We start from the raw sequence: 25,011 nt of genomic DNA, 5'->3' as shown, positions 1-25,011 counted from the left end.
AGTTTTAATCAAATGGATGGGGGAGGATCATCTTCAAGTCGTGTGTGTTTAGTGTTGTCAACTTATGTGCGTGACGTCATACTAGTTTATACAGTGAAACTATCAGTGTGGAGGTGATTGTCCAATCATTGACAATCATAAATCAGGTGTGTTGCAACTATCGTATTTCACTTAATCAATAATCATGTTAAAAAAATAAAATGAAAAAAAAGCATCTGAAAAAGCAGCATTTGTTCAGCTATCCGTGGCATAATAATTATGAGCATTTGTGTAGAATGTGCATTAAATCCACAAGAAACATGAGGAAATATTGCAACCATCCAGAGAATTTTATCATGGATTCTTATTGTTTAGGTTACAGTAAAAGTACTATAACAGAAAACATTTGTGCAGATTATGCAGTAGTGAGTACTGAGAGCAATGAAGGTTACAATAACCTTTTAATACGGCACACAATGGACACAAAACAAACACTGTCATATGCTTTAGAATGATGATGATAAAACAAAAGAACCCATAAACACTGACACTCACGATACTCACAACAATACTTTAAACGTCCTGTATAAACAACTAACTCGTCAGACAACCCTCTGTGCTTTGCTTTATTGATGAAACATTGCTTTTGTCTCTAAACCCAGCTGCAATTGACTTCATCTGTTCTTTTCACCTTCGGCACAGGAAATCCAAACATGGCAGGATTCATGCATAAATAGCACTTTTGTCATTGTGCTCGTCACAGCAGCTATACTGTCAGCATGTAAACAACCTTTGCATTACCACGGATGGCATTCAGTTATATAAATAGAGCCATCTATATTGACTTATCTACATAGCTCATGCATGCATTCAAAGTCAGTATTGCCTTATATTATCGGACTACTATTTGTTTGGCATAGTTGTGCTGATGCCTTGCATCACTTGGGCGGAGGAAGCCGATTCTATCACTCCTGAGCTAACAATCGCCCGTTATATAGAACAGAATCACTATAATGATCCATTGAAGTGACAATACTAGCGAATATATCACATTCCACTTCCATATTCCTGAGATCGTGCTTGAACTCAGCTGAGGTTACAGTAAATGCAGCTGTAGGTTTGCACACTAAGCCTACTGTATATTGTGTGTGTGTGTGTGCATTTAGCTCAACAGTCCAGTGACAACCACCAGATGATCGGGTTTAACAGCTTGGACAGCCACGTTCACAGCCAGTCAAGTGCGAGCAGCATGGGAAGTGTCATCAAGGTCAACAGCAGGCCACTGCAGCTTTGTAACAGGACACTCCAGGCGGAACAGGGGAGGAGGAGCTCTGCATTAAGAACAGAGGAGGATTATTTTATTTTTTTTTTCAAAATAGTCCAAACGGGATGTTAACAGTCTAGGTGACTTACTTTTCTCCACCACCGAGGTTTTGGACGCAGTAGCCGAGTCGGCCAGTTTGATGTTGCAGGTGAAGTTGGACTTGCCGTTGGGCAGGTTTTTAAACAGCAGCCGGCAGATGTTGCCCGGGAAGATGCGGGCTTTGGCTCGGTGCTTGTAGGGGGCATGCTGCTCCTCCTCTGGGTTGGTGGTGTCCAGCAGTCGTTCCCCTTGTGTGTACTTGCAAAATACTTCGGGTGACTCAGCGGGAAGTGAATATTTGCAATCGAGCCTGACGTGGTTCTCGTTTATCAAGCAGTAGGATAATTGAATCACTTTCTGAGCTGACGCAAAGCCTGAAACGAGGGGACAAACAATGACAAATCACAAGTATAGATTTTTTTTTTTTTAATTATGATTACGACCAGAACCACGCTAAGATTAGAAAATATGTTATGATTGACCTCACCAAACAAAAGAATTGTGGTGAGGAGGAGCATTCTTGCAACTTCCCTGGAAAAAACATTTAAATTATTGTACACACGCACTTTTCAAATATGTAATTTTCATGTCAAAAATGGAGTACTAAACATTGTCCTAACCCGGATTGGCTACATGTACCACAATTCGGACCAGGTAAGTGCAGTGTAGCCTTACTCTTCATGCTGTGCAGTGAAGAGCTAGAAAGTTCACTGGACAAATGCCAGCAGTGATGCATTCCTCTTCATAACCACACCTACAAATGCTGATTATTTGCCAACTTTAAATACATCGGAGTTTTACAAATACATAATCAGTACATCAATTGAACTGCAAATTTCCTCCATGTAGTTTAAAATATTTACTTGAAAGCATTGTAAACTCATTGAGATAATGATTTGCCCAAAAGGAAAATCTAATCCAGATTAAGTATTTATGTCATAAAAGTCAATATTTACCCAATGCGGGATTATGCAAGCAATAGCGTATGAATCATCCTCACCTTGTCTGATGCAGTTTTATTGCTCTCCTCAGTGCTCTGCAGTGATGCCAGGGGTTGTTACAGTAGAGGTCGGCTCCGAGAAGAAACACAGGCGAGAGTAAGGGAGGGGGGGGGGGACAGTGAGGGAGGTGGAGAAAGGGCTGCTCCACTCCAGTTAAGGGACATTTATCAACATTACATAGGCATTACTATTGATTTTTTTTTTCACACCGTCTTTTAATAGAGGACAGACGTTGATCTGCTGACACACTTCGTTGGCTGTACTGTAGATTCTTATTCAATGTTAGGAAATGTACAGCAGGTCTTTGTGGTCCGTGTACAGTTTATCATAATGTGTAAGGTGTTCCCCACAATTAAGCTAAACAAAAAAATGACATGGCAAAAATGTATTTGTACTCATTTTCTCCTTTTGTCACCCTACCAGCATAAAGTTTTTGAGATTTTATAGTGTATGAGTTTCTTTATGATCCGCTCGTTCTGCTGAGCTGTTATTTGTCTCTCGGGCAATGAATGATATTGTTTCGGAGCAGCCGATGTGTGACACTAACAAAAGGAAGGTGCAGCTACAAATTATTCAGCACATTGACATTGGCTGCGATTGCAGCCTTTAATGAGGGCGGTGTGCTCACCCCACGCCCCAATCAGCCGTGGATTTTGCGAAAGGCATATTTTTATGAAAAATCAGCATAAAACGAGATCTGTTGTCCCAAGGTTTGTTTTCAAACATAGAGGACGTTGCCCTTAATGCTAAACTCATTGTATCCTCTGCGCACATGGTGTGCACGCTGCTCATCCATCTTTTCAAGGACGTTTGCTGAACACGTCCCTTGCCAAAGTAGTCTCTAAGGACGTTGGCAGCAGCGTTGCAGCCCTCTCAAAGACACAAACCCGAGCAGCTAATTAAAGCAGCCCTGCAATGTACTGTATAATGCAATTTTGCTTGTGTTAATTGATGTCACGCCTCTCAAAACTTCACAAAAATATTATATTATGAGTTAATAAAAGCGACTGCAGTTGTGTATTTGATGTTATATTTGTAAAACTGTCAATGGATGGATTAACAGTCAGGTCCCTAAATATTGGGACATTGACACAATTATTATCTTTTTGGCTCTAAACAACACCACAATAGGTTTTGAATGAGATGAAGGGACTAAAATTAATGGGACTAATTTACAATCACAAATCAAAGTTTCACTTTTTCATTATTTAGTTACAAATCTTTTTCTAGGCCTCAACTACAACTGACTTCACTTTTAGCTTTGCTTTCAGCAAGTGAAATGCATGCTCAGTTGTATTTAGGTCAGGTGAAAGATTCGGCAACTGCATAACATTTCACTTCTTCACCCTAAAAATATAATAACAATACCCTTCGGGTCGTTGTCCATCTGCACTGTGAAGCGCTGCTTTACAGAAGCAAAAACACTGAAATTTGCTGACAAATCCTGATATTTGCTACGAAATATCAGTAAACAGCTATTCACCTGCATTGCAAGGCCCAGAACAGTTAATCAAATAGGCAGTTAAAGATTATGGTAGTATGAAGTCATATATGCTAATGCTATGGTAATATGTTAGCAGAAATATGAGTCATAACTAAACTACTGCTGTGGTATGCTTGGATGAGTTTGCTGTGGAAGAACTAGAACAAGGACCTGACACCCACACCCACACACGGAACACTGTAAGCTGTTATTGCTGTTAGGAAGAAACCATCTTCATTATATAAATATATATATATATATATATATATATATATATATATATATATATATATATATATATATATTATATACAAGTATAATAATTCACATTTATGATAGGCCTGTAATTTTAAATCAATGAATTTAATTTGAAATCATAAATAATATTGTACCTACTACACTACTGAAGCAGTTTGCTAAGCATGTGAAAAGAAAACCCTTGGAAAATCAGCTGTTGAATTCAAAGCAATAATAGCATCTGATTGTGATTTGGTATTTATACGAGTAACATTAAAAAAAAAAAAATCTATATTCTCTGACAATAAAAAAAGAAGAAGTGTTTTGTAATTGAGAGGACATAACATGCAAAACAATAGTCCAGTGTTGGCTAACTTTTTTCCCCTAGAGTTGGATTTTCTCCCTAATGAATATGAATTGTAGTCCCTAACAAATAAACAAACAAATGGACATCTTGTATGATGCGTATTCTTACTCTTTCCACTAGATGTCAGTATGACGGCACTGTCTTGACGTTCTTAGATTTTTTTCCAACAGAGGGAGCTCGTGTCGAACTGCGGCATTGCTCTACTGTTGGAACGTTCATTCGACAATAGAGGATATCATTTAATTGATTTTTTGGGGGGTGGGCGGGGGGTTGGGGATCAAAAGTATATAAAAAATAAAAGCAGTATAAACAAAAAGCTTAGCATCATTCATTATCAGTCTTCTTTCTGTTGTAGGTGTGCGTGGAAAGTTCTACTGCCTTGTGCGTGTGCGTGCGCGCGTTTGCGTGTGTGTTGGAGCGAACATCCAGCTCAGAAGCAGCGTCGGATTGTAAAGCAGGTAGGAATCTCAAGCTGTGCAATCAGACCATTTTTTGAGATCATAAGAAATATGCTGCCATTATTTTTTTGTTGGGGAGCGCACGGGGCGTGCAAAGGTTTTAGACCTGCATTGAAGACGATATGTGGATATGCGTGCGAGTGTGCAGCTGGGCAGTTTGCTGCAGTGCAAAGTCACTGCATGGGCGTCGTCACATTTGCAGCCTGCACTGACCCGCTATTTTTGGTGCTATAGCGGATACTTCCAAGGCCGTAATGATGTTATGTTGTGTTTTTCCTGCCGTATTCAATAGGCATGCGTGTGGAACGCTCATGAGGTCCCATGTTGCACTCTGTGTCTGCAGGTGAAAACGTGCTGTGAAGGTTATTGATGTGATCTGGAATTCGGTGCGGTATATTGCACACAAATGGCGCCTTACCTATTCACCGCAATATGCCTTCTCTTCACCAGGATTATAATAACACACCAAACTCACAGTAAGTCCCTTTATTTAAAAAAAAATCCTGCTGTATACCGTAACTGAGCACACTTTTTTTTTTTTTACCAATTTTGCATCATGTCTTGAACATTTATTGAACATAGATGGATAATATAAATATCAGTCAATCCAATTTGCATGTATCACATAAAAAATAAAAAATGAGAAAAAAAACATATATACATATTAAGATTCAATTAGCTCAATGAGCTATATATATATATATATATGAATCATGCTTGCGATAATGCTTGATTGTTGTTTAGTTGTAGTTTTATCATATACAATACCAAATAAACAACAGTAATTGACAAAACATGTCATACAATTAAATGCAAAATAACATTATATCAGATTATTTAATTAACAAATGAATAATTGGGACTAAAAATATTAGTTACAGCCATAGAAAATTCCACACCCTTTGCTACTTGCTGAAAATGACATTACAGTTGAGCTCAGGTAATAGCCAATCATGGCTCAGCTTCAGAAAACAAGTGAGTCGTGATTGGAGCCTGCAACCGTGATGTCATTTTCAGTTGACAGCAAATGGCAAAATGGCCGCCTCCTGAGATGGATAAAAAAATGGCAATTCGTATTCCAAGAATGCTGTGTTTAGACAAGTGGGGCTGCGCAGAACGTAATGCAAAGTACATTTTGGGGTTAAATTCCCCTAAAAAGTCACTTGCCTTTTTTCATCATAGAACCATCATGAATGTGTGGTGCCATTGCCCCATTCCTGTAAATAGCCGCCGGACATGAGTACATACAGTGTGTAGCTGTTTGCAACGTCTGACAAAGATGCTGCTGTGTTGGATCTAAAAAACTGATTGAGGGTTTCAATTGCTGCCAAATGTCCAATTTGGGATCTTTGCCATTTTCTCCATGCAAGATTCTGCTCACAAAAACTGAACAAGATTTGTATTCTGTTTGTTTTCTCCATAGTGAGTTCCTTTTACACATTTCTTTTCCCTCCGCGTGGGCCTCAGATGTTTCCATGCCTGACTTACTTGGAGAGGAACGTCAGGGTGGACTGTGAGTTTCCAAACTCCAACGAGGTCCCGGGCCCCTACTGCGAGTATCGTCAGGATAGCAGGCTGGTGGGCAGCACCTACCCCAACGCCGTCATCTACGTGTCCACCGAGGACCGCAGGAGGAGCAACGTCAGCCTGTTCGCCCCAAACCTGTGCCGCCTCACCTGGGCGCCGATGGCCGATGAGAAGCCGTACACGTACACGTGCAGGGTTTACCAAGGCACCACCTGGAAGGAGAACAGCATGGCCGTGCATCACCGTGAGTCCACTTCTTGTTTAACCCCCCCCCCCCCCCCAAAAAAAGAATTAAATAGCAAGTGACGTTTTGCTCTCTTTGCAGGGATTCTACCAATCTGCTCAGCAATCAGCGTGATGTTTGAATCCGCGCCGTGGCTTTTGTCAGTGGCGATGTCACTTCCTGTGGCGGTGGGTCTTCTGAATTCATGAACTTTTTCTGGTGGCACAATGAACCTTGTTTGTGGCTCACTTTACTGTTAAATCAATTTGAGATGATCATGATTTAGAATACACCACAACAAGATGGAAATATACATCACAAAAGCCTTCTTTTTAACACACTCATTTTCTAAATCTTCTTTTGTTTTTTTTGGTTTTCTGCCCCAGTCAACATGATGATTGTCCTTAAATGGTATGAAATGGTATTTTGTTTGTGGTCAGCATTTGGTTTTTTTTTTTTTTATAAATGAGTCACTTTCATCTATGTGGATACAAACGTTTCATTTTGTTAAAAAGAAAAACAATCATATTGCATGTTGTTGTTTTTTTTGCTTCATTGAATACAAATCGATTAACCTTCAGCATATACTTACTGGCCACATTATTAGGTACTCCTGTCCCTTAAAAAGTATACTGGACATTGTGGCTTTTTCATGTTAGTCATATAGTACCATATCTCTGTAACAACAAGTAGCACTTAAATTGTATCAGGTTGCAAATTATGTGATGAGATCATCATTTTTTTCAGACCAGTCAGTTTTTCAGATAGATGCTACACACAAGACAAAAGGCAAAACTGTGGAATGGAAAGTCTGAAAGCGATTTTTAAAATCTTATGATATTTAAAATTAGGAGTACTCTCCTCTTCTTATGCTAATAAATATGTCACGGTACGCATGTCACAAAATTATGTGAAAATTTCATATTAATTCGAACATATATCACATTAATTTGTGGCATTTTTTTTTTTACATTTTTGCTAGGATTTTTCAGGTTCATGCTGTGTGTATTATTTTCAAATATGTGTTGTTGTTTTTAACACAGCTTTATTTTACTGTTATATTACCAAATACTGTATGTACTAAATGCTATAACAAAGTTAAAGCAATAAAGGTGTAAATCCACACAGGCTACACGTTGTTTTTCTCTTTGCACTTTTTACTTTTATGGTTACCTGATTTACCTCCAGGAGAGTCGCATACAATTGGAAAAAAAAATGTTTTTTGTAAAAATTGGCCTTTATGTGAAATTAAACCAAAATATTAAGAATGAAAACATTTGTTGTCCAGTTTGTTTTAACAGCTTCTTTTTAGAGTGTTGTTGTACTGCCATTATTTCTCCAGAAGAGGGAGCTGTTAGCTAAACAGTCACTATTTAGTTGAAGTGTTCATGGTCCATGTTTTTATTTTTTTTTATTTTGCTTTTAGCCTTTTGGACAGCAGCCTTAGCGAAACCTAACTGTATAGTATTTTTGGTCTGCCTTTCCTATTCAGACAGTATTAGTGTACTCAGTTAAGTGTAGTTAGGTTAACCCCAAGTCAGCTAAGATAACTTGCTAGAGAAAAGCGCTACAGAACATCGATACAGTGTTGTGAAAAACACTGTTCAGTGTTGTTCAGTGTTCATGATTTATCATTGCTGTTTTGCTCTGCGGGCAAGTCCAACATGGCGGTCTGTGCGCAACAGAGCATCATTCCAGTTTTTTAGATGCCCTCAAGTGAAGACTGTACTCAACGAGTTCAAAAGGCAGCCAGCGAATTTGTACTTTTATTGTTGTCGCTCGCAGCGGTAAACTTGTTTTATCAACAGCCATCCATCATGTGATGTCATTTGAGGTAACTGGAACAGCGATAACTTGCATTGTGTATTCTATATGCCAAGTATAAATTTGATAAGCAGTTTGGTAAAAGACTTCAGATTAAACCTTTATATCTTTCAAGTTATTTAAGGGCAGCTACAGTACAGGTTGCAGCGTTTTTGTAATGTCATATCTTGTGACCATAAACTGAGTTTCACTGTGACTTGGTGAACCTCAGAGAGCATATGAAGAGCTTTTGTAGTTGCTGGCCCGTCCGTTTTGATATTTGGAATCTTTAAAATAGGGTATGGAAACCTGTACCATTTATTAGGAATAATAAGATTGCACCGGTGTGGCGAGTGGGTGCACGTAGGCACAGTTTGTGTTTAAACTCACACTATAGGCATATTGTCATCTGGCATATCATTTGAATTGGCTTTGTGAGCTACTCACTACTAAAATATTTGATCAGGAGGCAGTCAACACATCTGCCTGCAGTTTTGAGGCTTGGCATTCCAGTCTCAAAAATAAGAACTTGCATGTTAATGTCTTGCTTTTGTTATTTAGGCTAAAAACAATGTGCCAAGATGTTGCTGTAGTAAGATGAACAAGAACAACATTTTCCACTTTATTGTGTGCCCTGCGACTGGCTGGCAACCAGTACAGGGTGTACCCCGCCTACTGCCCGAAGCCAGCTGGGATAGGCTCCAGCAACCCCGCGACCCTTGTGAGGACAAGCGGTACAGAAAATGGATGGATGGATGGATAGATGACAAAGTACTTATTGTCAAAAATTGGTAAACAGACAAATCAAAGCCCTTTTACAAAAAAGAATATATTTTATTCCTTTTTTATTGTCAGAAAATATTTACTATAGAAACTAATGGCTATAATCCTCTTACAAATAACACATGCAATGCAACAAGTAGATAGAAAATATTCTGAACATGTCCATAAATTACCAGTTTCAGATACATTCAGATGCAAACAAAAATATATGTACAAAAAAGTAAATAACATTACAGCAGGAGCAAAAGAATCCCTTCAAAGCTTAAGAGGTAAAAATATTTTGAGGTATTGAATGTTCATTTATTTACTGCTTAAGTTTGAATTGAGATACATGAAAACACATTTTCACAATCATACATACAGTATAGCATTTTGGGTATATTCATAACAAACAGACACGCAGTAATAAACTACATAAGAACGTAATATGTACAACAGTCTGACAGCACATGTATGTAGGCACAGTGAATTGGTATTTCTTTTAAAGATAGAGAGAAAAACAAATATAATATAACAACTCTCGGCGCTAAAATGTACAGCTAAAAAAACAACAACAAATAATTCCAGCGCAGTGTTTAAATGAGAAGCATCCCTTTCATTTCACGTAAGAACACACTTCGGCAAAAAAAAAAAAAAATGGATAGAAGAATTCCTGAATTTCCTGAAAAATATTTAGATACAACTGCATCTTGTATGTACGGAAGCGTAGACCTGCCAATGTGGAGTAAACATTTTTTGGCTGGCAAGTACGCTCAAACGTACTTGCGAATACTTTAGAATGTACTTGCAAATAAATTAGAATGTATTTAAATATGTTCAAACATACTCGCAAATACGTTCGAACGCACTTGTAGGCTAAATGCTACAAAGTTAGCATACCTTCCCATAATGCCATGGGGTATTATTTGCATATGCGCGAGTGAAAACAAAACCCCGTTTTTAGGCATTTGGGTTACATTATATTTTCGCAAGTACGTGTTTACTACACATTGGCAGCTCTACGCTTCCATATGTATGCACTTTAATGATGGCATTCATAAAAACAATAAAGGCTATTGTCGTGACATAAATAAAAGCCAATTACAGAAGACACCAAACACACAGCAATACATTTGACAAGAAAAAATGCCAAAAAACAAAAATAAATATCCCATTGTTTGTAAATGAAGTGTTACTTGAAGAGAAAGTGTTTATTGGTGAAAATGGACGGAATATTGAGCTATGGTGCTTTTCACATCTGCATAAAATGCATAAAATATGCGCCTACTTTCTTTTATAGTACAGTACTTTATGATATTCATATTGTTTAGTTAGAATGTTTACTGTGTTTGTTGGTTCTTATAGGTGTTGTCTTTCCTTGTGTGCAATACAAATAAACTTGCCTTGCCTTAGTTGAATTTGCTTGTTGTTGTTTTTTAAATAAAGTTTGCTTGTTTGAACTCGGAGACACTAATGTGAAATGTAACCTTTCACAAGAGGAAACTCCACAAGGTTGTGGAGCTACTTGGTCCACCTACTGTTAGCCTAACTTTAGTCAAAGAAACTCCAACTTACAAACGTAATATTTAATAGTAACTAATGAAAACCAGGCATTGCTTTTCTATTGTGGTCCAGCAGAATTCATTTTCTGTAACTTCCAATGAGACTTTGGCGGCGCACTTCTCAAAAGCAAACTAGAGCCTTGAAGGCTGTTTTCTCCAAAATGTGTCTTTGAGCTCCACAGATTTTTTTAAATGTTACTTTATTTATTTATTTATTTTAGGGGTGTCAAAATTAATGCATTAATTTTGAGGACATTTACAATTCGGTTAGATATCAAATTTGCAATTCATAAGTCATGCGATTAATTATAATAAAAAAATAATAATAATCACCTGACACCCCTGATTTATTGCAATCATTCTGCATGCAATGCCAGATTTTCAGTATTGTTAATTTATCATTCCTTTTGTCAATTTTGCGACCCTTGTGAGGAATAAGCGGTTCGGAAAATGGATGGATGGAAGTTATTTCAGTAAATGTTCTTTACAATAATATGTTCTATATGCAGCCCTACTAGTCTAATCAATATTGCATTTATGGAATATGAATTAAGCAGCAAAATCCACCCATTTGAATCCATCTCAGGGGGCAGCCATTTTGCCACTTGCTGTTTACTAAAAAGGACATCACAGTTGCTCAGGGCTCAGGTAATGACCAATCACCAATAAATGGTCGGCTGTTTTCTGGAGCTGATTTTTGATTGGTTGTTGTCTGAGCCCTGATTGCCCAACGACCAATCAATGATCAGAACGCCGTGTTTAAGACTAATGGGGGCATACACCATATTTGCTTAAAGAATTTTTGGGGGATTGACTTCCTGTTTTACAGGTCCTGGTAATCTTGTGTCATGTGTTTCTGACGAGCAAAACAAAGACAATTAAATGTAACGCAAAGCATTGGCAGACATAAAATGGCAAGTGAAGACACGATCTTAAACATTAGCTACTTTGTGGAGTATCTTGAATGAGTTTTGTCTCAGGGTGAGGATAATGCATAGTGGAGGAGGGGAAACATTTTTGACCATTCAGGGGGAACACTTGCAACCCGGCTGCTGGGTCGAAATTGAAGTCCAGCGCCCCGCCATCCATGAGGGTGTCATGGAGGACGGTCTCCATGTCGCATTCAAACCTCTCGATGGACATATTATCCAGGTCGCTGGGCAGCCGCTCCTGATGATGAGCATGCGGGCGAAGCTCCCTGTAGCCGTTGTTGCCGCGGTAGCGCGCCGTGACATTATGAGCGGAGGCCGGGTGACCGCGGGGTAATTGCATGTGTGTCATTTGAGGAGGGCCCCTCGAGAGACTGCTCAGATTGGTCAAAGGGATCATGTTGCCGCTATTCAAATCCCGATTATGCATATTGGGATTAACGTGACGGACGGGCAGACTCTGAGCGGGATGGATGATTTTGATGCCGCTGTGGACCCCCAATTGGCTCTGGCTGTCGTAGGCGGGCACCGAGCAATGGCCCCTCACAACATGAGAAATCGGCGAATCCTTAAAGGGGATCGGGTTTCGACTGGTGCCTGCTTCGCAGGACAGCAGCTCTTTAAGGAGGTCAGCGGGGCAGATGTATTGGTTCTCATAAGCTCCATAGTCCTGCTTGTTCTCTCGCAGCGGCCGCATGGAGACGGGGGACATCGCGTTCATCCTGGCCTGAGCGTACATGCATTTTCGGAAGTCCTGTTGTGGCTGTGGGCCGCTATAGGGAGCACTCTGAAGCATGGCGACATTAGAGGAGTCAGAACCCATTTGGGGATTCTTCGGAAACAGCAAGTTCATGTTGTCCACCAAGTTCTCCATAACCACTTCCGAACCACCCATGGACCCAGACACTTCAGACAGGCTCGGGAGGGGAGGGGCAATCTTACTCCCCCCCCCGGGGTACATAAGGTGACCCTCGGCTTCCCCGAGGTCATCCTGCTCCGAGGAGAAAGGCGAACGCCGGCCGCTCAGGGTGCTGGCGTCGGAGCTGGCGCGGGTTCTGAAGGAGCTCCAGGACTCAAAGTCCTCATTGCTGTGGGAGCTTGGACTTCCCAGCCAGTTGGAGTACTGGGAACCAGGACTGCTCGCTCCGGCTTCGGCTCCGTCCTGGAGAGCCATCTGGATGTGTGGAAAAGACAAACAACTCACTGTATTGTATATCAGAGGGTCGTGAACTTTTCGGATGGAGGTCTCCAGACCCCCAGTTTGAGAACCCATCCTGCATACAAAACATCTTAATCCTTACACTTAAGTAGAGAATAAAGTATGTGGTTCATAGACGGCATGTGCTATACCTTTTTCTTCGTGGCTCTTCCTCGGCTCTTGGTGAACTTGCTGTTGCTGTCCATGGAGGCAGCTCTGCGTCGCGGCGACTTGCCATTCTTACCCCCTTCTGGGTTCAGCATCCACCAGGAACTTTTTCCCGTTCCCTCGTTTTGAATGCGCACAAAGCGACTATGCAGCGAAAGGTTGTGTCTGATGGAGTTCTGGAGGGGGGAAGAGGTGAATTATTAGAATTTCACAGCCAGTTTAGGTGAACGGTATGAGATTTTTTCTAATAGGTTTTCTGGTGAGCTAACAAATACACGCACGCACGCACGCACAAACGCACGCACACACACACACACACAAAAAAAATAAAAATAAAATAAAAAAATAAAAATAAAAGAGCAATGATGATGACATTTCCGAATGAACAATACTGAGCTCTTAAAAAAAAAAAGAAGAAAAAAAAAGAAAAAAAAAAAAGAATTTCACAGCCATGTAGTCACGACTGGGTAAAACATTGCGAAACTTTCTTTATGTGGCTTTTGTTGCTTTAATGTTGTGTTTGTTGTTTTATATGTTTTGTATATTTTGTCTTTACTCATGTACTTTTATAAACAAGTCTGTTTTTTTTTATATACATGTTCAAAATTAAATTGAAAAATGTGATCTTGTGAGTACCGAAAGTTAATTATCCGCCTCCACACTCTGTTGTGAAATACAGTATTGCGCTTTTTCCAAAAGCTCAAATGAGATAATATGAACACAAAAGTAATGGTAAGGCAATTGAACTCAGTGTCCAATCAGATCGCTCTGATGTCACATCTAGGCTGCTTACAGCTAATTGGGGGACATATTTTGCTGGTAGCCAGAGATTTGTGATAATGCGATGATTTTTTTGTATTAACAAGCTGTAAAGTCCTTATATAAAATGTTGTTTTCTCTGGTCTTTTCACACACAGTCCCTGAGGGAATTGCAATATCTACTTATTTATTATGGTTGTCATCACAGGAGGTGATGATCATATGTTCCCCGTGATGTCAGTGCACTTTTATCAGCAGATCTCAATCCCACCCAACTGCTGGCTGCAAAAACGACTCCACCAAAGTGGAAAAGCACGCAGAGAAAACAGAAAAAAAAATATATACTCATGGGTCAACATGAGTAAGGGAATGAGTTGAAATCACCACAAAGAGGGCAGTTTAAAAACACTGCAAATGAGAGAGGGCTACTTTTGGTTTCCCCCCCAAATTGCTCACTGTTTGTCTGCAGCCATTTTGAGTTGAACACCTAAAGCCTCATATAGTTACTGAACTTCTCTCTAATGACATGGGTCTAAAAAAAAAGGGAGCCAGCGGGCGCCTCCTGTCATAATCTTCTCAGAAGAGAGGAGGGGAGAAAAGACGAGGGGTGGCCGCCATGCAACTCGCATGCAAACGTATCGTGCCGCCGAGGCCCCTTGGGAGAAAAACCTTCCAAATACGACAATACACGTCTGCCGTAGAACAACATGCCGAACGAAACACCAAGAGTGGGGAAGTCCCCCTACGAGGCCACAACGAGACAAAAGCAGCTCATTACAGTTACAGTGAAGCCAGATGTCCTCAACCGCAGAGTTCATCAGGGCTGAACAAGCAGGGATGGTATGATGCTCACATTCAAAACAACGATTTGTCCTTGAACGTTTTAGTCGTTGCCAATCAGTTTGAAAGTAAACGGCCTCACGCTACGGTACCTAAAGTAAAAATGTGCACACGCCTTCAAGTAAAAATAGAAAAAATATACTGTACAACTACTCAGTCTATTAATTTTAGATGACTTGTCGCCACGCAAGAACACTTAACCACAGCCGGTTCATCCACTTCCATGCGAGGCCGGGAGAACATTTTAGCAGAAAAATGAGAAGCAGGGTGGAGGTTACAGGGTTTGCATGCGGAGAGGGGAGGGTGCTTAGAGTGAGACGTCGTTGCTATGTGGCCCGGGGGGTCAATGAGTTCACCGCTCACTGAACACGAGGCTCCTCGGCCACCTCTGACGGAGACATGCAAACGGGTCGGATTGGAGGATCATATGTAATGTACTACTTTCAGACCTCTCGGCCCGACTTTTATGCAATAAGGCGTCTCGGTGTGGGATGCAGAATGGAGAGAGTGAGGTGGCGTGAAAACAATATTCAATCTGTCTCCGTTTATTTCAATCAAGACTTTTTTCCTCCCCTCGACAGGAAATATGCCTCTAAGTGGCGCAGGCTCACTTTGACAGGCCTGAAACCAGAAGTAAGCAACAAGTAGAAGCACAGCCAAGATCACTGGCGATATGCAAATGAAATGTCTACACCCTCTGATTGGTTCTAACAATAGATCACGGACTGCATGACTGGTCCCCGGGAAGACGCATTCTCTCCTCAGTCTGGGATAATCCTCGTCTGAGACAGACCTCACCTCAACCCAGACAGGACAAAAGGCTTCCCCAGCCTCGCTAATTCAGGAGGTGCCCCCTGTCACACACGTCAGTCCCCTTGAAAGCCCGACCTAAGGTGGCCTGGATGTTTCATTGTCGCCGCACGTCTTTTAAAAAAAATCACATACGGCCCTCAACCCGAAGCCACTTTAAAGCATTTAAATACCTGAGGCTGCATGAAACATCATCTGAATGTGGGCCGTTTGACCACTTTATAGGCACATGAGTATTTTCCCAGGGCCAGATTAGGGAGGCCTGAAAGTGAGAAATGCTTAGAGACAAGCACTACTTGAGTAATTTGAGCTGTGACCCATAACAAAGCAGTCATATAATACTACAGTGAAGAAAAAACACATTTGTTGTTTACAAACACAAAGGCAAGAAGTATTGTTTTAAAGTTGATTTGTTAGTTTGTTTTCTTCACAATATGCACTACTATTAAATGTAAACACGGTACTCTGATTAATATTGTGTTGGTGAAATGTGAGTTAAGCAGCAAAATCCACCCATTTTCAACCATCTCAGGAGGCGGCCATTTTTTTTTACTTGCTGTCGACTGAAAATGACATCACAGTTACTCAGGGCTCAATAACGACCAATCGTGGTTCAGCTTGCTAATGTCACATGACCAAACTCAGAAAACAGGTGAGCCGTGATAGGTCGTTGCATCAATGTGATGTCATTTTTAGTCGACAGCAAGGGGCAAAATGGCCGCCCTCAGAGATGGATAAAAACAAGTCGATTTTGCTGCTTAACTCATATTCCACAAATACAATATTAATCAGAATGGCATGTTTTGACTAGTGGAGGCACATACAACATATTATTGTAAAGAAAAGCTTTAAGTTGACTTCTAAATGTGGACGGAAGATTGTTTTAACTTATTTTTAGTCACAAGTCTAATCCTAACATCCGACATCATTCTTGTCAACAGTTTGTTTAAGGGCCATTGCAGCATTTCAAATTAATGTTCCTGTTGTGTTTTCGTTACCACAGGAAATCGTTTTTTTGTACAGTTGCTGCAAACCACCCACATGTATCTAAGAGTGAAAGGACAGCTTTAATTTGCATGCGAGTGTGTCCCACTTGTCCGAGCTCGCTGGGGTCAGCTGGTGCCAGGGCATCTGAAATGGGACCGATTTCTTTGCTGCTGACAGACGCTATTTTCAGTTAGCTTTCAAGAATGCCACATGTGCTAAACCCCTTTGCAGTACCGCAATATGGCAAACGAACATACTCAACTATGGTAACTCTTCTAATCAACCAAACTGTTATCAGTAGAAATACCACAATACCGGATTCTCAATATCACTCCAAATTGAACTATATTTCTAATCTTATATATTGCGTGAAGTTTCAGGCAACCTCCTACTGGAGGTGAAAACAATCTCATTGGCACAGCTGCTGTTCCTTGTGCAGCCGAGCGTGAGGCTTGCAGTAACGGTTACAGGATGAGCAAACAAGGCTCAATCAGGTCAGGTGCAGCCAAGTGAAACTGGACACACGTGCAGTCTATACAGATGTTGCACATACTGTATATAGCACCAGACCCAATTACAGGCCAGAAGAGTCCCCCAAGAGATAAAGGGCATCATTTTATTATTAGGGTCTGACCGATACAATTTTCTTTTCTTTTTTATAAGCTGATGTCGATTCTGATATTTCGCAGTAAAAAGTTCTGATACCTGTCTAATCGGTTGATTAAATTAAAAAAAATATATATATATATATATATATATATATATATATATATATATATATATATATATATATATATATATATTATGAATAAAACGACTTATTTTTTGATCCCTTCATTCTTATTCTTACAACAAGAAAGAGATGACTGTAACCCGGTAATTCGCCGTTGTGGCTATGTTAGCGCATGGCTTCGGAAAACTTGAATAACACGTCGTTGTCTCTCAAGATGTTTATTGGATTGAATAGAGTTGGAGGGCCACCGAGTGGATGAACGGCATAAGGATATCATTCGGAGCGATTCCGAAACTGAAACACTATTTACTGTTGCACGTGAAAAGCAAGAATATGTTGGCATTTAATCAGCAAAACTCAGACCCATTATGATTATTTTCAAAAGGGTAATATCGGCCGATAAAATCAGCTGACTGATTAATCGATCGGGCCCTAATTATTTTTTTTTCATGATTGCCCTACGATTGGCTAGTCACAAATGGATTATTGTTATTATTATCATTATTCCTTTAAAAACAGATAATTCCCTACGTCATTCTAATGAATCAGAATCCCACAGTGAGACAAGAAAGACATTTACCATTCACCATAAACTCTTTTGGCAACTTTCATATGAACTATCATTATCGCTGCTATTACAACAAGAGAGCTTAGAGATTTTACTGTAAAGAGATGAACCACTTCCTGTCACTGGCTGCCGGTTCTACCCTCCCCCATTTTTCTGTCACTCAACAAGTGGAGTTAAACAAAAGCTTGGGGTGAGATTTAGTTGCAAAATCGGCAAAATATATACATATATTTTTTTTTTAATAAAATAAGCATGCGCTACCCTCCAGAGAGAAATGGAGAACATCTCATCTCTTAATAGCTGTGTCATCCGCCTATAACGCCGAGCATCACGCTGCAAGGCGACCTACTTCAACCACCACATCAAAGTTGAACTGAGAAGAATATGGAGAGATATGTGCGACAGAAAACGGGCACAATGTGGTTGCGTACAATTTACATAACGACCCAGTAAAAATTCTTAAATGAGTTTTTTTTTCCACACGTTCATACAACTGCAAAAAAACACTGTCAAATGTAAAAAAATATTTATTTTTTTTAACTGCTTGTCCTCCAATAATGATTCGGTACATTCGGTACAACAGCCACTTTAAATATCATATTGTGGTGTGTAATTTACGTCAAACAAAAAAAAATGAGAATATGAATGGGATGAGAAATTCATCGCAATTCATTTTGATTCACTTGCTCTTTTCCTTGCACTTCATGTGGCTTCCCTTACCAGCCGTGCACGTTCTTGCATAATGGTTTTTAGACAAGATTCTTTATGTGAACATACAACGCGGGGGTGGGAGGAATATTATTGTTCAGGACAATGCAGTAGCGCACATGCCAAGGATTCCACAGACTCACACATGGGCAGACAGCAGACTGTATATGCAGGCCTCTGAGTCAGCTGAGTGCTTCCCTCCTTCCCTCAAGCCAGAATTGTTCTTTAAAAAAAATAAATAATAATAATAAAAAAAATAATAATAAATAATAATAAAAATAAATAAATAATAATAAAAATAAATAAATAAAAATAATAATAAAAAATAAAAATAAAAATAGGGGCCGCATCCCTTTCTTCATTGGGGTTACTTTAAACTCTCAGTGGGCCCCTTAAATTCCCAGGCGGGCCTCTCCTCTTTTAACCTTGTGATTCCCAAGACAATTGGCTGACAGTTATTCAACGTGCCACTTTATATCTCGTCTCTCATCAAGCACCGTGTCCCTGAATGTCCTAGGCCGAAAATGTGGATTATAGAAACCTCAGCAACACTAATAAAAAATGGTTAATCTGAGAATAAATAGGTTCTTTATTATTATTATTTTTTTTTAAGTCTTCACACTTTGAATAACTCCTTCTTAGCTCGCATACTGGCAAAAGTCAAATTCCTGTGAACTAAGAATTTGGTCATAATTCAGTTACACTGTGTTTACGGTGTACATTTTTACAACAAACTTCAAAAAAAAAAAATAATGCTCTCTGCCCTCCTGGTTTGTGTTTGTGAAGTGGTATTTTTACCAGCCGAGATGTCACGAAGAGCTTCGAAAATATATTTAAAAAGTGGCAGGAGTTCCTCCGTTGCCCACACATGCCACAAGGAGACGTCAGTTCAAACGACTGCGCAGAATTGAACTGACTAAGAAGTAAGGGAGCTTTTCAGATCTATCGCTAACATTCTCTGTTCTAAAGCGTATCCCGTGCTTCACTTTCTTGTCACGTTATTAAAAAAAAAAATGCAAGCCACTCAAAATGCAACAGTTCTTCTTTTATTGATCTTACAGAGAGATGAACACCCCTAATATATATGCATATGTATATATATATATATATATATATATATATATTTCACTGTTGTCGGGCCAAAACCTCGTACCTCCGAAATTGTCACTTCTCAGGAGACCCCCAAAAATCATGTTTCTTCAAATATTAACATTGCGTCATCAAAGAGAGCAAGCCATTTTCAACACTTTAGATTGATTCATATTTTGTAAAAATTTACACATATAGACACACCAAAAAATATATATTTCTGAAAAAATATGAAATTAGCCATATTGTGACTTTTGATATTTCGGCCCGATGCCAGCGATATGTGCATATACATATATATTAGGGGTGTGCATCTCTCCACAAAAATGTTATATGTTTTTTCATATGTGGGGTGCAAAACGATTCGAGGAACGTTCGATTTGAAAGTGAAACGATTCGATTCAACTCAGTGGGATTCGGAACGGCACATTTCGAGAGGGTATGACGCAATTATTTGTTGTTGTTGTCATTTTATGTACATTTGCATGAACTATTATGTAAATGTGTCATTTCCTTCGACGATATATCTTTCCAATAAAAGACAATTCTTGATATCCTTCAAAGTGGAACGATTCGATTAGGTTCATTTTGATGCACGTACATCTTTTAAAACCGTTTATTGTTACACTGCAAATTATTCAACCCTCCTGTGAATGCCTGTTTATACGTGCCCTGCATTTGGCCGGCGACCAGTCCAGGCCGAACCCCGCCTCTCACCTAAAGTCAGCTGGGATAGGCTCCAGCTCACCCGCGACACTAATGAGTTATAAGCAGTATAGAAAATGGATGGATGGATGGATAAACTCTATGGCAGGGGAACTCAGGGGTCTTCCCACCCCCTTATTTGAGGAAACAATAGCTGTACTGACATCGTGGTTAGCCTGAGTTGCACGCAGCTGTTCTCTGATCCAGGGGAAAATCCCAAGGGGGAACCGCTCCCCCGTCAAGCGAGGGGCCTTCTCTGGTGGCATCTTGAGATAGCGCTACAGTTTGAGAGGAAAAACAAAACGCTGCGTAGCGAGGCCGACAGGAAGCTTTCGAGGCAGCGGCATCGCCCTCGTCCTTCTCTCCACCCACCTCGGGTCATTTATAGGCGGAGCTGTAGAACCAAACTCAACGCCCCCCCCCCCCCTCCACCCACGATGAAGTCGCCGCCTGCCCTCTCAGGGATGCCCAAGCATGTGGATTCTTAAATCCGAATATCGGCAATGAAATAACGGAAAGCATAACATTAGGAAATTTTTAAATGCAATGAAATGACTCCAAGTCAAATGAAATTCACAAAACGTGCACAGTGTGGATTAGAAGTTCCTCCTCCTCTTTTTCCAAACCGGAGCCTCGTGTTTTGCCGGGCGGGGATGTTAACACATGGCACTGTTTTCCATCCACTTGCCAGGAAATGCGTCATAGTTCATTGTGGGGGGACTGCCGTGTTTTTTGAACAGGAAAGTGTAAAAATAACCATTAACAGCATTTCCAAAGGACCAGAAAGCGTGCCAACAATAGAGTGGTTAGGTGGACAGCTGGTCAGTTGGAATTAATACTGTAGATTTAACTATTTTTCTGAAAAGCGACATTTACAAATTTTTAGTACAATACAGTGTTTTTTTTTTAAGTCATATTAAACTAAATCCTGTATTTGTGGCAGGGATTTGTGCGCTTAATCTTCTTAAAGTCTCAAAAGAATGTCATGAATGTTTAGGCAATCATCAGAAGGTGCTACTTGATAAGACCAATTTTGTATTCCACAAACATACATTTTTGAATGTTGGTGCGTGAGCAGTAAAAAGCCGATACACGATTTAAAGGTGGTCATCTTTACTCGACAGCAAGTGGCAAATTAGTTTTTAAAGGTATTAATTATTCATGAAAAATAATGACGTTATCACATTAATTATAGACAAAATATTAACTTTTCACCGCCGAAAATGGCGCAATGAGTCAAGTATCCCTTTAACTCATTCACTGCCAATGACGATTAGAGACATCAAAAATTTATGTGAACTATTTATATTAGTTTAACATTTTTTTATTTAATTTCATTTTTTATGAAAACCTATTTTTTTATTGTACATTAATAACAGATATAAAATTATCATGCGATTAATTACGATTAAACGTCCCATATTTTTATTTTTTAAATTAGGCCCGACAGGCGATTATATATATTTTTTATTGTAATTAATCACATGACTTCACTAGTTAACTAACGATTAATCACAAATTTTATATCTGTTCTAAATTTACAATCATTTTTTTCCTAGGTTTTCATACTCTTGTTAGCAAAAGTGGATTATTTTTTTTAACTCATAAAAATAGTTCAAATGAATTTTTGACGTCTATAGCCGTCAATGGCAGTAAATGAGTTAAGGTGCAGCAGGTAGTGATTGGCGACTAAACCTGACGAAAAAACCTCCAGGGCCAAATAATGCTAACGAATCAGCAGTTAATTAAAGAAAATAACTCTGCCGACTCCTGCACATATTTGTCATTAAGAGTCATGTATTATTCACTTAACGAGATGAGGAAGTGACGCAACAAAGAGCATCCCTCTCTTTCTCTCTGAGCTGTAGCATCCGCTGAGGAAACTCTAGAAGACAGGGCCACAAGGATGTGAGCACTGCGCTCAGGAATGGAGGATGTTTGACGTTCTTCCCGGCGTTCCCCTTCTGCCAGCCCCTTTCCCTTCCGACACACGACTCACTCACCAAACACTGATTGAACTCTTGCTGTCAGCTGGTGTTTATGATTGACAGGAGACTATGAAGACATCGCTGCACGCTATCTGCATTTTTACTTAATATTGGTATTTAGTTGAGAATGTCTGCTCAAACAAACCATGATGATTTTTTTTTTTTTTTTCAAGGGGGTTGAACAATGCATACTATATTTGACAGCAAAGGCATTTCCTGACATGGACAGGTTCCAGGAAGTGTGACAAAGTTGACATCAAAAAGGGTGATTGTGGGGGTTTTCTCTCATTTTGGGGTATTTTCATGCACATTAACACAATCTCTGGCCCAAACGTTTCAGGGAAAATATGACCTCCTAGTTTGAGGATGTATACTTTCAGATGAGATGCTGTGGAAATTGCTGCTGAACAGACACCAAGACCATGAGGAACAGGTTGTTTGTGCTATCGGAAAATACACGGTGGATCTATGTTTTTATATTAGGGAAAGCAGTAAAGGCGCATAAGATATGTGATTGAAGTGGTTAAAATGTGTGCATTGCGCTAAAAAGTCCTCAAAGGCAACCTAAAGTACATGATAACCATTGAATTGTGGCTGGAAATAAAAAAAAAAAACAGTTTAACAAATGTGTTCACTGAGAAAAATACTGGAAACACAATATGAAACAAAAAGTGGAATGTGACATTTAAGATGTACATATCATGGTGTAATTTTGATAGAAGCGGTCGCTGCACTGAAGAAAAATGATACCTTGGACTAAGCTAAAAAAAAAAATTGCTGTAAATAATAATAAATAAATGAGAATCTTGATTATGTGAATCGATTCACATCTCTGTGAATACAAATCAAGACCTTAATGACGTAACCCCTGATGCCTTATGTTTACATCTCACTTTAGGGCTTTTTTTTATTATTATTATTATTAGTAGCGTTAAAAAAAAAAAAAGATGTATTTGATGCACCACCTCATATAAATTCAATTGATGCTAATTCCCTGCTTGCATCCACTCACCTTCCACCCCGCAGAGCTGTTGCTGTCCCCTTTATCCTTGAAGTAAGGAACACTCTTCACCATCCAGTCGTAAATCTGAGACAGGGTCAGCCTCTTCTCGGGTGAGCTCTCGATGGCCCTTGTGATGAGGTCGGCGTATGACATGTTCCCCCAAGCGTTGCGGCGGGACGAGCTGCTCTTCCTCGGGCTGGGGCCACCCAAGGGCGCGGCGGCGCCAGGAGGGGCCACCTGTTGCTGGGTCGCTAGCTGCGGGTGCGGCTGCTGCAGGTGCTGGTGGAGGTGCACCCCCGCCGAGTGGCACACCGCGTGCAAGTCGCGCTCCGCATTCTCCTCGTAGTCCTCCTCCAGCAAGCACAGGTTGCGAGGGAACTCGCCGTTTGTCGACGGCTCGTGTTGCACCGACGGGGCCGGGGAAGATGCGGCGGAGCTGGCCGCCGGGTCGATGAGCTCCGGCAGCGGCCAGGTGCAAGAGCGCGGCCGGGTGAGAGGCTCAAAGTCCGGGTCTAGTTGTAGCGGTGGAGCCTCAGCCATGTCACGGTCAAAGCGGCTCGCGGGCTCATCCACTCTAAATCAATTTAAGGTCTTTTGGTTGTTTTAAAGTCTACTGTGACGTTTCCATCCTCCTCCTCCTCCTCCGCTGACGGTTTCAACTTCTCAAGCGTGGCGCTCATGAAAGGAACAGCCCACATGTAGGGTGCGAATTGCGATGATGCCTTCACGTCCTGTCACATGCTCGGTCATCTGGCGTTTTTGGGTGAAATGAGGAGAGGACTCACGTTCTCCAGAAATTGAATTTCATGTGGATTACCACATTAGAAGAGATGCAATTAAGCATTTTTAACCATAAAAAGATGACGTTAAAACTAAAATTAAAATCTGGGTATGAGAAGGTAAAATTAAATTCTGATTTACAGTACAGCACCCTAAAGAACTTCTACGTGTTTCCATGATATTCTCATTACAGCTCTTGCACTTATTGGCTACAAGGCCCACGACTGACAATTCTGACCACACAGATTGTTCGAACATCACATTTTAAAATCAAATTACAACGATCCAAAGTCTAATGCTTTTCAATGAGCGGAGCAATTTCTTTCACCGAATTGACCGCCATTTTGACTTGTGACGTCATTTTGGAATGATTAATATTAGATTTTTCGATTTACTGCCATAAATTGAGATTCTTAATTGCTGTAGAACGATCTCGCCCCAACGTCCACTTAAATTTAATTGAATCTGCTTAGTGTCACTTTTGGCAATAATGCCCCCTAGTGGTGCATATGAATTAAAACTAACGTACAGTATTGCACCCTTTTTATAGTCATGACTCTCAACATTATTGTCTGCTCGAAGGCCCAGGTGTATAAACAAACATGCTTATTTGCCCGGCAATTACCCAAGTTGCCAACACATCACCACGTCACTCATGGACATGTTTAAGGAAAAGTGAACAAAATGTGGAAACGGGAGTGTTTTCAAATGTCAAGCTCTCCCTTATGCAAGCTTTCTCAGACAATAAATAAAGCAGAGGGTGACCACGAAGAAACTGCATGCTTCATTGTTCATATGCCCCTAACTTCAAAAGCACTTCCTCGTAAAAGGGCACAAGGTTCAAGTTCTATTTAAACGTGTACTGTAAATGAGTTGAGGTCCTAGATGCTACATGCCAACATAAACCTATTTCACTGCAGGCCAAGAAAAACATCATCAATCAAAATGACAGCCGGTTCTCAACAGCCCCTTAAAAAACTG

The 25,011-nt window shown here is 40.2% G+C and overlaps 3 protein-coding genes across 4 annotated transcripts; 1 reads left to right on the top strand and 2 right to left on the bottom strand.

The window, feature by feature from the left end:
* Positions 1-318: 318 nt before the first annotated feature.
* thy1 (Thy-1 cell surface antigen) lies at positions 319-2,457 on the bottom strand. Its single transcript, XM_086097799.1, has 4 exons — positions 2,343-2,457; positions 1,830-1,873; positions 1,393-1,716; positions 319-1,310 (listed from the first exon to the last, which is right to left on the bottom strand). Exons 2-4 carry the CDS (start codon positions 1,858-1,860, stop codon positions 1,204-1,206), a joined length of 462 nt encoding a protein of 153 aa, XP_085953925.1. The 5' UTR covers positions 1,861-1,873; positions 2,343-2,457; the 3' UTR covers positions 319-1,203.
* Positions 1,336-7,761, top strand: LOC147161012 (uncharacterized). Of its 2 annotated transcripts, XM_086097801.1 has the most exons (5): positions 1,336-1,451; positions 4,786-4,888; positions 5,232-5,364; positions 6,312-6,659; positions 6,741-7,761. In XM_086097801.1, the coding sequence occupies exons 3-5, from the start codon at positions 5,295-5,297 to the stop codon at positions 6,845-6,847; spliced, it is 525 nt and encodes a 174-aa protein (XP_085953927.1). In that variant the 5' UTR covers positions 1,336-1,451; positions 4,786-4,888; positions 5,232-5,294; the 3' UTR covers positions 6,848-7,761. The 2 variants fall into 2 exon arrangements, with proteins under 2 accessions (XP_085953927.1, XP_085953926.1); XM_086097800.1 differs by lacking the exon at positions 1,336-1,451 and having other exon boundaries at positions 4,720-4,888.
* A 1,501-nt stretch (positions 7,762-9,262) lies between these two features.
* On the bottom strand, positions 9,263-23,809 carry LOC147161011 (forkhead box protein O1-A-like). The gene is made up of 3 exons (XM_086098539.1): positions 23,260-23,809; positions 13,045-13,236; positions 9,263-12,868 (listed from the first exon to the last, which is right to left on the bottom strand). The coding sequence occupies exons 1-3, from the start codon at positions 23,788-23,790 to the stop codon at positions 11,705-11,707; spliced, it is 1,887 nt and encodes a 628-aa protein (XP_085954665.1). The 5' UTR covers positions 23,791-23,809; the 3' UTR covers positions 9,263-11,704.
* Between the last annotated feature and the right edge of the window lie 1,202 nt (positions 23,810-25,011).

The sequence above is a fragment of the Leptonotus elevatus genome, chromosome 16 (genome assembly GCF_054856555.1).
Source record: "Leptonotus elevatus isolate MCC_2025b chromosome 16, RoL_Lele_1.0, whole genome shotgun sequence".
Lineage (NCBI taxonomy): Eukaryota > Metazoa > Chordata > Actinopteri > Syngnathiformes > Syngnathidae > Leptonotus > Leptonotus elevatus.
This window is presented reverse-complemented; position numbering and strand designations above follow the sequence as displayed.